The 13,152-nt window shown below is 48.1% G+C and overlaps 5 protein-coding genes across 5 annotated transcripts; 1 reads left to right on the top strand and 4 right to left on the bottom strand.

Moving 5' to 3' along the window:
* Positions 1-3: 3 nt before the first annotated feature.
* JR316_0003309 (Nuclease 1, mitochondrial) lies at positions 4-1,433 on the bottom strand (the record flags this gene model as incomplete). Its single annotated transcript, XM_047889082.1, has 8 exons — positions 4-161; positions 220-403; positions 458-573; positions 642-711; positions 763-793; positions 849-1,006; positions 1,063-1,136; positions 1,193-1,433. 8 exons carry the CDS (start codon positions 1,431-1,433, stop codon positions 4-6), a joined length of 1,032 nt encoding a protein of 343 aa, XP_047751456.1.
* An 853-nt stretch (positions 1,434-2,286) lies between these two features.
* On the bottom strand, positions 2,287-4,124 carry JR316_0003308 (RNA-binding post-transcriptional regulator cip2; the record flags this gene model as incomplete). The annotated part of the gene is made up of 4 exons (XM_047889081.1): positions 2,287-2,784; positions 2,842-3,573; positions 3,638-3,859; positions 3,915-4,124. The coding sequence occupies 4 exons, from the start codon at positions 4,122-4,124 to the stop codon at positions 2,287-2,289; spliced, it is 1,662 nt and encodes a 553-aa protein (XP_047751455.1).
* Positions 4,125-4,914: 790 nt separating this feature from the next.
* On the bottom strand, positions 4,915-5,820 carry JR316_0003307 (Ubiquitin-conjugating enzyme E2 11; the record flags this gene model as incomplete). Its single annotated transcript, XM_047889080.1, has 8 exons — positions 4,915-4,967; positions 5,022-5,081; positions 5,130-5,193; positions 5,245-5,388; positions 5,448-5,516; positions 5,568-5,588; positions 5,640-5,667; positions 5,723-5,820. 8 exons carry the CDS (start codon positions 5,818-5,820, stop codon positions 4,915-4,917), a joined length of 537 nt encoding a protein of 178 aa, XP_047751454.1.
* Positions 5,821-6,070: 250 nt separating this feature from the next.
* Positions 6,071-10,251, top strand: JR316_0003306 (putative calcium-binding protein; the record flags this gene model as incomplete). Its single annotated transcript, XM_047889079.1, has 7 exons — positions 6,071-6,347; positions 6,403-6,573; positions 6,632-6,695; positions 6,747-7,238; positions 7,294-7,658; positions 7,719-9,949; positions 10,006-10,251. 7 exons carry the CDS (start codon positions 6,071-6,073, stop codon positions 10,249-10,251), a joined length of 3,846 nt encoding a protein of 1,281 aa, XP_047751453.1.
* Positions 10,252-10,529: 278 nt separating this feature from the next.
* JR316_0003305 (uncharacterized protein) lies at positions 10,530-13,077 on the bottom strand (the record flags this gene model as incomplete). Its single annotated transcript, XM_047889078.1, has 11 exons — positions 10,530-10,757; positions 10,812-11,007; positions 11,065-11,212; positions 11,274-11,829; positions 11,881-12,195; positions 12,263-12,285; positions 12,339-12,418; positions 12,470-12,530; positions 12,598-12,760; positions 12,820-12,837; positions 12,901-13,077. The coding sequence occupies 11 exons, from the start codon at positions 13,075-13,077 to the stop codon at positions 10,530-10,532; spliced, it is 1,965 nt and encodes a 654-aa protein (XP_047751452.1).
* Between the last annotated feature and the right edge of the window lie 75 nt (positions 13,078-13,152).

Here is a 13,152-nt window from a genome sequence, read left to right as displayed (position 1 = left end):
CCTTTACTTTGGAGCTGCAATGGCTTTGCGACCTTTCTTTTGTGCGTCGTCGAATCTGCGAACAATTACGTCGCATTTTGTAGTTTGGCAAATGTGCTTCGAACCAGATTTGACAGCATCAGAGAAAAGAGTAAGACCGGCTGCGCGTTCGACAGCATCCACTTTTTGAAAATAATCACCGTTAGGATTATAATGATAACGGAGAACCGATATACTTACCAGGAACTATGAAGCTTTGCAGGGGCGTTTCGTCTTTGATAACGGCATTGGGCAGAACGAAAGCGCCAGTCGATAGTTCTAGGACATCGGGTGTCGAAGGAGATGTCGGCTTCGTGGTTAATACCACTTTGGCAAAATGAGTAGGGACCGCGACATTAGGGGGAGAGCCGATAACTTCATGCGTCTGAGGAGAAATGAGAATACTCCGATAATGAGGGCAGAAGTTCATGCAACTCACCACTCGCCATTTTCCGTCCGCCTCTTGTCGGGGAAGATATAAAGGTACGGTGAAAATGTACACATCCTGGAAGCTACCGGTAAGTCGTCGGCACCAGTCTTCGAGATATGCCCAGTCTGATTGGGTATATTTTATGGCGTTAATTGTGGTGCTGTTCATAAAAAAGATACAATGTAACACGCACAATGCCTATTAAATCCATCTCCAACTTGCGGTGCCATGTTGGAAAGTAAAAAAGTCTCATCCATAGCCGCCTAGTGTTTTTGTCAGACAAGGCAAGGAAATAAATGTGTAGGAGTGCATACTTGAGATGATTTAGCATCGGCTGCAGGAACCCTAGAAAACGTTTGTAATCAATCATTTGTGGCAACTAGGTAGGTCGGCGACGTACATGTGGCCGCGATCATATCCACTTCTAAAGTAGTCCTGTAGGCGCGCTCGGAACATGGAAGGGATAGACTCGTCTTCGATGAACTTGGAATTCTGTCGGTCTCCGGAAGGTTCCCCGTCAGGTTTGTTCAAAGAAGCACGCGTAAGGTGTTCGGCGGTCTGTGAAAAATAATGTAAGTTACAGAAACATAATTTCCATATGTATTTCGACGTACCCAGGCTGGGTGACGCAGACGTCTGTCGTACCCTGCGACATAGGCTTTGCGGATTAATACGTCGGATACAGGTCCTGCAAAGGAAGGCGTTTGGAATTAGTGACCGACAACAGGCTTCAAGACAACACACCTGGGTTTCCGTATTTCAACTGCACAGGAAGATTTGACTCAACCGACAATTCCTTTGATATCGACGTCTTTCCAGCTGCGTCTAATCCGACTATGGGAGGCGGGGTAATACGGGCTGGTGGAGACGGAGGTGGCGGAGGTGGAGGTGGGGCAGTTTTGCTGGAAACGGCTGCAGCGATGCCTCCACCCAGGACAACACCTGCTGTGAATACCGCAGCATGAACTATGACGGCGCTGGGCATGTCTTTTTGGGAGTCGGACTAGGTTTCCAAGGCTTTAAAGAGATGAGCCCAAAAGTTATTTGCGTCAAAATACAGAGCCCACCGGGTTGATACGCTAGCAAGGCGTACCCAAGATGTATGCCGTTGAGCGCGTCAGAAAAGACAAGTGCGTTTCCTGGTCAAAGGAAACACAGCAGGATTCTGTAAATAAATTTGTTGCCATTTTGGAAGATGCTCGCAATGGTATTCCGCATGCGGTAATATTTTCCGATTCGAGCAATTTGATTCCCAGGTTAAGCTATCGAAAAATTTCGCACCGACAGGAGCAAGCTGGTCATGCAGGAAGAAGTCGAATGATTGCTAAAGGTTTGTGATGCGCAAATGCCAGTTCTAAAGTTGTACCGAGTCGAAGAGCATTTTATTTACAAGAAATTCTAAAGATCAAAAATCACCGTACAGCAAAATCTTGTGACTACTGTACGAGATAGTGGTTTCGTCAATCATAGCCCAAGACTACTGGGAAGAAACAATAGATTTAAAGACGCAAGCAGGAGTATGATAGATAGTAAATGTAGGGAGAAATATTGCTGCATGATTCCGGATGCCTTTTCTGTGTATGTGGGTTGAGAGTAAAGATTCGTAAAGAAGGTAGAGATGGTGGAAACGATGGGACAGTATAAATATATACCAAAAAAGCGTTAATAGGAAAAGTAAAAGAGCATTAAAATGAAAAAAGAAACTTTTCAAAGGCGTAAAAATGGGTAGTCCAACCATAAGATGGGAGCAAAGAGGAGGCGAGAGGGGCCCAGCGAGACTCAGACACCGCTTCGTCCATCATCACCTGTGAGACTATCTGAGCGGACTGACACACTTATCAGATTTCCAGTGGTTCGTAAGTTTGAGCATCAAGCCCACCTCTCGCAGAAACTTGGGACTCGCTAACCCCTATCCTGCTGTCACGCCTGCCGAATCCACCGACACCGGGCCCGCGAGGTTGGCGCAAGACACCGCCACCAGAGTTGTTATCGATGCTGCCTCCGTTCAGCGTGGCGGACCCGAGAGAAGGAGGCAGGCTAGGAACAGGGGGAATCGAGCCACCGAACGGACCGTTGCCATTCGAGAAGAGCGAGCCAAAACCACCCGATGTCCTGCGAGACGGCGAGGAAATAGTGGCGTAACCTTCTCGGATATTTCCGTTGGAAGAACGGGAATTTAGGCGTGGGGCCTGTTGATGGAGTGTCTTCATGTCAGGCATAGACTTCTTAACCCGAAGAGAGTTGATGGTGGTAGTAGGACTAATTGGTGAAAGATATGCAGAGGGTGCCCGAGAAAGAGTGTGAGGCTGGCGCTGGGGTTGCTGCTGCTGCTGTTGCTGTTGGCGGAGGTATTAGCTGATGAAGGGGGGAACAATGGACTATAAAGAGCTTACCCTTTGGGGATCAATTCTAGTCACAACGGCATAACGTTCATCGCCTTCACCCACAGAATAGTGGTAGACACCCAGCTTCTGAGCAATCAGATGGACGACACGTCTTTGCTTAGGGGACAGAGTTCGGGAAAAGGCCAGTTCGTCGCGCATTCTGTCGTCCTTGAAAAGCAAGATCCTAGAGTAGATCTCAAGGGTGGATGGGTCATTGAGGTCAAGCTCGCTCGAGGCAGATTTCTCAGACACGCTGGGAGTTGCCGAAGGGGCAGGATGAGAAGGAGCGGCAGGCGCTGAAGCAAGTGGCATCGGATAGGTAGGGGTAGGCATAGCAGAGATACCCGGAGGCGAATACTGCTGCTGTTGAGGCTGGTACGCACCACTGGTAGAGAACGACCTTTGAGGAGCACCGAATCCAGAAGAAAGAGTAGAAGAAGCGAGAGGAGTGCCATAGTCCTCATAGATTGAGTTGACGTTGTTCTGCTCCTTCTCGATTTGCATAGAGCGCATCCTGCGAATAGCCTTTTCGCGCTCAATGCGTTCCTTTTCACCGGCCTGGAGGACCTTTTTGTACTCTACACGCAACTTGCGCCCCTGAACATCGAAGCCATTGAGGGCGACGACGACGGCGTCTGCGTCTGCAGCCTGACGGAAGTTTGCAAAAGCGAGGCCACGGAAAGAACCCTGTTGATCAAGGTGATAATTGAAAGCATAAGGAGTGGGAATAGATAAAGAAGCCTAGAAAGAAGAATGAGAAAAGGCAGAGAAAAAGACAGAGAGATCGGTGGAAGGGATGACTCACGATGATATCAAGCAGAGTCTCACGTTTGACGTTAAATGGAATGTTTTTAATGACTATGGCGGTGGGGATGACATCGTCGTCTGGATTCTGCTGGGCAGGAGAGCCAGGGCCAATGGGGGGATTGAGATGAGCCAGCGGAGGGGAGCCACCGCCCGAGGAAAAGTCGGAATTGTTATGAGGGGAAAGAGAGCGACTGTCGGACGAGTTGTTGTCGAGCCATTGCTAGAAAGAAAGAAAGATAAAAAAAAGAGAAAAAAGAGAAAGAAAAGAGACATACAGAAGGAAGAGCACTGCGGACAGGCTTGTTCTTGAGGGGCGACTGGGCGATGCTGGCAAGATGGTTGTAGGGGGACTGCTGGAGACCCTGGGTAGTGGCAAAGTGATATGGCTGAGAGCGACCGTCGTAATCATAAGAGTCATGGAGATGCTGCTGAGAGGCTCTTGAGTTGAGAGTGAGCGACGAGATATCTGGGGGCGAACTGGACATGATGAAGAAAGAAGGAAAGATACAAAAGTAGGAGTAATAGTTCAACTTGAAGTTCACTCTCACTTCACCAGCAACACACATCCCACAGGTCACGAGGCAACAAATTTATATTATCCCCTCAGCACAACCACTGCCCGTTGCAGCGGCTGCAGCAGTCTATCTACGTCTACCCCCACTTTAATGCTCCCAGAGTGGTCCCAGGGGCCCCGTTGTATACTACTGCCCTCTCTTTTCTCTCGCGGAACCAGCACCAGGCCTTGTGCGGCCCCTGTCCGTGTCCGGCCGCTCTTTGCCACGCTGCTTTCGCTCGGTATTCTTTGCAGTGTCGGCCGTGGCAGCGACGGCAGGATGTGTTTGGGTGTCCTGTGCCCCAGTCAGCCCCCGTCCTCTGTGTCTGCTCAGCCACTTACCCTCTGTCCGGCGTGGGTCCCGGTGTCAGGCGCAGAGACGAGGGGGGAGACCGTCGTGCCATCTGCAGTCTCATCAGCGCTCTGTCACTTGTCAATCTAGCGCCGGTCCGTCTACCTTGTATAAAAGCAACCAGTGCTATAGGTGATGTTGAAAAATGTCAAAGGGAAACTATCAAAGCACCCCGAAAGGAATAGCGCGGATGGCTGACGGTATTTAAGCAAAAGAGAATGCGGTGCAACAGTTAGCCCTGCTCCTTTCAGGCCCCCGCCAAGCCCGTTGCCAGCCAACCGCATCAGCGCTACTTCTCCCGCGCACTCTTTAATTCTCATTTATTGTATTATTTTATGTGTATATCTGATAGTACAAGTAACTACATCTCTCATGCAGAGTCGCTGACCGGTCGATAGTGCTTCATCAGCTGCGTCTTGAACACTATAAATACTTCATCAGCACAAACAAGCTCAATCCGAAATCAAAGCTGCTTACCAGCGGGCTCGTCCCAGAGTGATGCCGCATCAGAATTCAGAGGAGAGTCATTGTTGGGTTCTGTCATTCAAACTTAGCTCGTGCCCAAACACGCGTTTATCCACCTACCGCCAAGCAGAGACTGTAAAGAGAGCAGAATTGTCTGTACACTGTACACTGCAGACCACTTGTCCTGCATATCATGTCAGTGATCATCCAGGAATGCGCCACAGCAAAGTCGTACTTGGAGGATGTCGAGACAGATAGCCCCTCCAGAGATATCAACATTCGGGTGATAACAGGGGGTGTCAAACTTGATGGTAGGTGCTACATATGGGTAATTTGGAGGGAAAGAAATAGAAATTTTGAAAGTAAGGCCCGCATAGATCTGCCGACGATGTCGGGGTAAGCACAAGCCAACTTTGAAGATAGCCAATGTATGCTCACCGTCTCAGAGGGTCCTTCTATTGTGCCGACCCATTCAAAGAGGTTCCCGTCATGTTTGGGGAACGCAGACTGAAACACATGAGCCTATGCAGAGCCACAAAGCACCAAAAAATAGCTCACAATCCCGGGAGATGATGACATCTAAGGCGATGGTCAACAACGCGTCGAATAGCAGGCTAGGCAGTAGCTCACCATTAGAGTCATTAGTTCATTACTGAGTCTACAGAAAAGTCGCGTTTAACAAACAAGTGGCACATGAGCGAACAGAAACCAACCTCTTGGCGACACTGCCCGCGCCTTGTTGGGTGGAAGACGGCGCGCTTGACTTTGGCGAAGAGCGAGGGGGTGCGATGGAGGATGTGAGTTGTTCCATAGAGAATAAGTATTAAGAGTCGTAAAAGGCGTGAGTTGAAAAAGCTGCGTGGCAAGTGGAGGTGAAAGAAAGAGGACAAGTTCAAAGTTGAACAGGGAATTGAGGGGGTCACGTGTGACGCGCACCGTGTGAGATTAGTTAATCAAGGGACAGGAAGCGGGTGTGGGTGTCCATCATTGTCAAGTCCGTCTCTCCTCACCATCCATATATCCCATCCCTCTCTGAGAGTATTCCTCTCTGTCCGGACAGAATGTCCATCAACTTCTCTCCGACTCCTGCTGAGCTCAACATTGTCTCCCAGATATTCGCATCTGCAGATCCCCAGAAGCTAGGCGTCCTCACCGGTGACGTTGCCGTCAGGATCTTTGGAGGTGCCAAGCTGCCCCCAACAGTCCTCGGTGAAATCTGGAATATCTCAGATGAAGACAACAAGGGCTGGCTCCCCAAGAAGGGCGTGGCTATGGCAGTCCGCCTCATTGGCTGGGCGCAAAAGGGGGAAAAGATAACTCAGGCCTTGGTCAATAAAGGTGGGATCGACACCTTTTCCCCACACTCTATTTACTAATTATTGTAACTCATTAGCGGGTCCCTTGGCCGTCATTGAGGGAATAACTACCGTCTCTCAACAGACTACGGGAATGTCTCTATCTAAATCTCCCCCACCTGCCGCTTTTCCACCATTGACACCTCAGGACAAAGTCAAATTCCAGAACATGTTCCTCAAAAATGGTCCGGCAAATGGCTTGCTGAGTGGTCTGTTCCTCTCTCCGTGTTCACGCGTCTATCATTACAAACTACCTGAATTGTGTAGGTGAAAAAGCCCGCGATATTTTTGTCAAGTCCAAGTTGTCAAATGAACAACTTTTGCAAATATGGTTAGTTACTTTCCCATCCTCCTAGTACATTAATTTACACTGTTGCCTCAGGAATTTGGCTGACACTCAAGATCGAGGCGCCCTTGATGCAACGGACTTTGCAATTGGAATGTACTTCATTCAAGGGGTCATGACAGGAAAGATATCCTTTATTCCCACCTCACTTCCTCCGGGTCTATACCAGCAAGCTGGTGGCCAAGTTCTTAATAATGGCAGTGTCCGGTCACATATGACTGGGAACAGCGGGTCGTTTAGTCCTGTGAACAGTGTTTTCCCGTCTCAACACACTGGGCAGAGTCAGATGTTACAACCTGAATATACAGGTGGTGCATTCAAAGCTCCGACTCTCCCGGCGCGCCCTCAGGTAACAGGACAAGGCAACGGGCGCGCCCTTGAGTGGGACGTCACCCCAGCCGAGAAAGCCTCGGCTGACCGATATTTCGAATCACTGGACACGCAGAAGAAAGGATATATTGAGGGTGAAGTCGCTGTCCCTTTTATGTTAAAGTCTAATCTCCCCGGCGAAGTCCTCGCCCAAGTTTGGTTCGTGTTCATCGTTTCTAATAAAGTGTCCATTAAGACCTAGTTTTGCATTCAGGGACCTTGCTGATATAAACAATGACGGTTGCTTGACTAGAGATGGATTTGCCGTAGCTATGCATCTCATTCAGAAGAAACTGGCAGGTAAAGATATCCCTGCAACTCTTCCTCCCTCTTTGGTGCCTCCTTCCGCACGCGCAGCGGTACCCACTTCTTCTCCATTCGCGCCTGCTATCCAACCTCAACAACCCGCTGTCGATCTGTTTTCCTTTGACGACACTCCTCCCCCTTCTGCTAGTCCTGCACAGACAGTGACATTCTCTCCGCCCACACTCCAACCTCAATACACAGGTGCCTTCCAAGCCACCCCAGTTAAGCATACCCCAGAGCCTGATCCATTTGCCGCGGCTTCCTTCAATACCTGTAAGAACGCATTTTATCTTATGATAGCTTATTTCTGATTATTCGCTGTTATTTGCTCAGCTCCTAATCGAGACCTCTTGAGCGACGACGAAGTCCATACCACAGCTTCTCCGCCACTTCATGATCAATCGGCTGAAATTGGCAATGTGAAGAATCAATTGCAGTCGACTAACAGATCTCTGGCTTCGGCGAAGCAAGAACGCGAAACTTTGGAGCAATCTCTTGCTAATCAAGCTGCACAGCTGTCTACGTTCCAGACCCAGCTATCTTCCGCCAAGGCTGCATATGAAACTGAAGTCAACCTTCTTGCGACATTAAAGGAGAGGCGCGCTACCCAAGTTGCTGACATTCAGAAGACCAGGGAAGAACTTATCAGGGCTGAGAGTGATCTCAGTGCCATCCGCGTTGAGAAAGCAGAAATCGAGGGCGCCTTTTTACGCGACAAGGAGGAAGCTAGGGATCTTCATAAGCGTATGGTTGAGGCTGGTCAGCAAGCAGAGGCTCTGAAAGCCGATGTTGATAAGCTGAAAAAAGAAGCCAAACAACAGAAGGGCTTATTGGCTATTGCTCGCAAGCAGTTGAGTACCAAGGAGGCTGAGAAGGCAAAGGTGGAGAAAGATCACGAGGAAGCTGTGGCCGAGTTGAATTCAGTCACTTCGGAGAAGGAAGGCGTAGAGACTGAGATCACCAACCTTGAGACAGACATCGCGAACCTTACCAAAGCCACAGAGGAGGCAAAACTTACGCGTTCCGTTTCTCCTGTTGATTCTTTGGGCTTTGCTGCTGCTCAACCTCTGCCAGTTTCACCTGAAGTCGCGTCCCCGACCTCTGTTAAGAGCAATAATCCTTTCGAACGACTGGCTATGTCGTCTGGTAATTCCACCCCTCGCTCACAGTCTCCCTTCCAACCACTTGCTGCTAGTTCCATTCTTTCTTCACCTCCCGTTTCAGTGATTTCTCCCTCGATGACGGCGAGCACTGCTCCCACAGAAACTATGCAAGAGGCCTCTAAGCCAATCGAAGGTCTTCCTGTGACCTCGGACGACCATCCTACGACTGAATTGTCTTATCTGGCAGATGATTCGACCTCCAACACCCTTGATTCTGTACTCTCTCCGGGTACTGCCAATGGGACTGAATACTTTATGACTCCTCCTACCAGTGCGCAGGACGATGCAAAATTGGAAGCTGTGGAGAAATTCCCATCTCTGGATAGCCTTCCGGCACCTATCGCGTTACCTTCGTCTTCTGCGACAACAGCGGCACCCACAGCTGCACCTGCTGCCCCACCTGAGTCTGATCACCATGAAACTGATTTGAACTCACGACTTAAAGAACTTGATATTGATGAGTCTGATTCCGATAGTGATGACGACAACGTACCCTTGGGTGCAAAGTTAAATGCCAACGGCAAAGTTCCTGTCATTACACCTCAGAAAGTTGAACCAGCATCGGCTCCAGCACCTGCCCCAGCCGCCAATGTTTCTTTCGACGATGTCTTTGGATCTGATGAACACAAGGACACTACCGTTACTAACGCGTTCGATGATGCATATGACAGTGGTTTTGTCACATCAACCACCGCACCTCAGGACACATCAGTGCACGCCTCCGAACCAATTAATCATTTTGAGGCTCCCAAGCCTGCTGAAGCGAAACCAGAAATTGCTGGAGTGAACGAATTTGATCAAACTTTTTCAAAATTGCCTTCGTCGACGGCAGCTACACCTGCCACATTCTCTTTCGACGCCGCCTTTGATGACAACTTCGACTTTGCCTCTGCATCCAAGGCGAACGATTTCCCCCCTGCTCCAATGATCAACGAACCGAAAGAACCCTCTCAGTCAAGTGTATTCGATGATGCATTCGGGGAGAGTTCGGCACCAGTTCCCAGCATGACTCCTCAGCCTGCAGTTATCGCGCAACCTGCTGCTGCTGCTGCTACATCTCCCACAAATGCTCCCAACTTTGCAACGTCCTTCGATCAGGCGTTTTTTGACTCTGTCACTGCCCCGAAGGTGGAAGATAAAACATTGACAACATCGCCAGCACCAATGGCAAACGCACCTTCATCATTGCAGTCTGTGCAAGGGTCATTCCCATCGTCACCTGCGCCTGTCTCACCCAAGGCTTCGGCCCCTTCACCACGATCCTCAGACGTGAGCCATGGCCCACCTCGAGAGAGATCTCCGCCTCCCCGCATGGTCTCTCCCAAACCGCGCCTTTCTTCGTCGTCTTCTAAAGAAACCGCTGAGAAGCCTCAACCTGCTGCTCGTCACTCTAAATTAAGCGTAAGTTTTTTCACCATCCTCTTCTATTTGTACAACCAATTTGACTTTGCATGCAGATTCGCTTGCCATTTGGCAAGAAGAAGAAACACTCCGAGCCTATGCCTGCACCGCCCGCCGCATCAACCCACCTCACACCTCCAATTGAAGAGCCACAAAGAACAGCCACTCCTGCTAGTGAAGACGACGTGGAGCCTGTGAAGCAGCTCACAGCAATGGGCTTTAGCCGTACTCAAGCAGTTGATGCTCTGGAAAGATACGGATACGATGTTCAAAAAGCACTAAACAGTTTACTCGGACAATGATCGTTTACTTTTCCTTCTATATTTTCAATCGTTCATCCTACCCCTCGCTTTTTGAAGCGCGCACACTCATTTACACTACGGACAATCTACGATGGAATTACCCCTGTTTTTACCTGACTCTCCTTTTCAAAAGTTTCCTTTTCTATGCTTATGTAATTGCATTTCTTTTTGGCTCTATCCCTCTGAGAATGAGAATATTATTGGCGATTATACAGTGATTATAATACAGCGATTTATATGGACAACAAGACAACAAGAAGTAAGGTGACAAATAGGTCTCACGATGCAAAGTGGAATGTTAAAGGTCTGGTCACCGTCTCTACCCACTCAGACCATTCCTTTTGCTTTTTATGATTTTGTTTGACTTGGAAAATCTGCGCTTTTGTGGGATAGTGGGCCTGTAGGGTAAACATGTATTGCGTCAGATCAGTTCTTTGGCGCAGAATAATCTCGTTTGCGCCTTTCTGAACGAATGGGCATATGTCGAATAGATTCTCAGGGGTTACCTTATAACGTCATTAGCATCACTAGATGGACATTAATTGTATCTTTGCACCTACCCGTAAAGGGGGAGACAAAGGAATATACTGGTCATCATTGTATTCCAAGGACAGACCCTCTTGAGGCCATTTGCATGGACAAAAAGATATCTGGGCCTCAAAACTGTCGCAATTGCCTGCTTGAGCGAATTCTTTTAAATCATCAATCATATAGGATCCGATAGTTATACAAAGTGCATCATCTGCGAGTTTGGTGCTTGAATTTTTTTTAGAATAGATATCTTTTCTAATGAAAAAAAATGTTGGGACGTACTCAGCACCCGCAGCAGCCTGATAATGTGCCCATTTCAAGATCCTTTCGTAATAGTCCTCAGTAAGAGTGAACCTTGAGCGAATTCCGGAAACCACATTTCCGCCAACCTGTTGTGTAATGATTTGTATCCTCTTAGATCCAAATTTCCCTATTACGCCAAAGGCAAGAGTAGTCAACTCGCGTTTTAAGAACAGGGAACTTGGACAAACCAGCATCGGGGGAATCTATAGAATCAGAATCATCAGACAATTGTGAAGGAAATGGTTCCTTGGAGGAACGGGTGGAGGTTGGATCTTTGCATGTCTGGTGAGGGGCCGGATCTTTCGCACATTGGGAAGGCGGCCCAGTAGTAGAAGCCTCATCCGACGGTTGGTTTGCATCAGCAGGAGGTTCATCCACAGTTGGTGCGCTTTCATCGATATTCTCAATGTCATTTTCAGTGATTTCGCCAGATTCAGTTGATGGGACTCGGGTAATAAAAATAGGTTGGGTCTGTTCCGCCTGGTTGGCTTGAATATCATCGCTCTGTTGCCCTTCCGAGTTAATCAACGGGACTGAGGCCTCGTTCACAGAACGCTCCGGCGCCGTAACACCTTTAGAAGTTGTTTCGACGGCAGATGTAGAGATAACTGCTACCGTGAATTGTTGCGGACTATCCAGCGGTAGCGACATAGAGATGTTTGCATCTTGTACATTTGGCTCAGATACTTTTTGAAGATCAATCAATGGGATACTAGCGACATTAAATGGTTCTTCCTTTTCTTTCTAGTATCGCAACATTAACTTATGGCAAATGCAAAGAGCAAGACAACTTACGGGCGGCTCCCCTGCTGGGATATAAGCATTTTGCGACTCTTGATGAACAACACTTAGTTCTGCATCGGCCTGATGGTCCGCATGGGGTGTGACAGAGGGCTGTACTTCAGAAGCGGCTTTAGAAGCATCGCTGTCACCGGATGCTTTTCCACCTTTTTTCTCTTCTAATCCTTTCAAGTCATAGTCGACAAGGACGTTAAAGTCGATTGTCTTCCGTTTTTTTATTTTGGGCTTAGTTAGGGTAGCTGATGGCTTCCTGGAGATTGTATTAGAAGAGGAAGGCGTAATTTGAACTGATTTGGCATCTTTAAAACCCTAGTAGTCACCGTATTGGCAAGTTAAGCTCGGATTAAGAATTGGTTAAAGCAAAAGGGAGACTGACAGGCGGCTTTTCGATGATCATTACTGACGATATATCCAGTTGAGTAACTGTAATTTTCATCATAGAATCAACACACCATCGGGATCTGAATCATTTGAACGTGTAGGATCTACTTCGGGCATGCTTGGTTGTGCAGAGGTACAGTAGGAAACAGTCCTTTCCATGGTTTGTATCAGTTGAACTATGTCGATAATCTGCCATACATACTGATTTTGAAGGGTTAACGTGCGTGGCGCGTGTATAGTTGCAGTGATCTCTTGTACATGTGCTATATTCGTACCACCATTTCAAGTCGTCAATACCCGGTAATTGTATCCATATTGACTCCGACTGACCGAGAATTCCAGGTTCGCGGGAAAAATAACTGGTAAACGGCTCAACAGCAGCAACTAGCTGTACATAGGCTAATACCATGATATCATTAGGATAGTCAGCAGCACGAAAAGGTGTTTGTATATCTTGAATTCCAAGATGGGCTTTCACAGCATTCTGGGCGATCTGAATTACTTGAAGGTCAAAGCCTGTTCGGGCGATAGATCTTGGATTCAGGCACTAACCATCAGGAGTCGGACTATCTGTAGGCAATGAAATCAGCCTTATGAAGGATTTGGAAATGATAGAGTCATTGTGGCACGCACTTCGGGTCTGGCATCGTCATAGTATGCCTTGTAATCGCTCAGCCAGGTAGCTAGCTTTCTGGTATGCGAGACGAAATGTACTGGGTCAGCTGTTTTAAAAACGTTGGCATATTTATTAAAAAGGCGCTGATTTTGTGTAACGACTTGTTCAGAGGGATTTGTGGCAGACTGGGACATGAGAATAGTTCAAAGAAAGATTAACAAGGCGTGACCGTGGTGGTACAGAACAATGTTCGTGATTGTTTAAATAGT

This window comes from Psilocybe cubensis, chromosome 3, assembly GCF_017499595.1.
Source record: "Psilocybe cubensis strain MGC-MH-2018 chromosome 3, whole genome shotgun sequence".
Taxonomy (NCBI): Eukaryota; Fungi; Basidiomycota; class Agaricomycetes; order Agaricales; family Agrocybaceae; genus Psilocybe; species Psilocybe cubensis.
The sequence above is the reverse complement of the archived record's forward strand: the minus strand, read 5'-3'. Positions and strand labels throughout refer to the sequence as shown.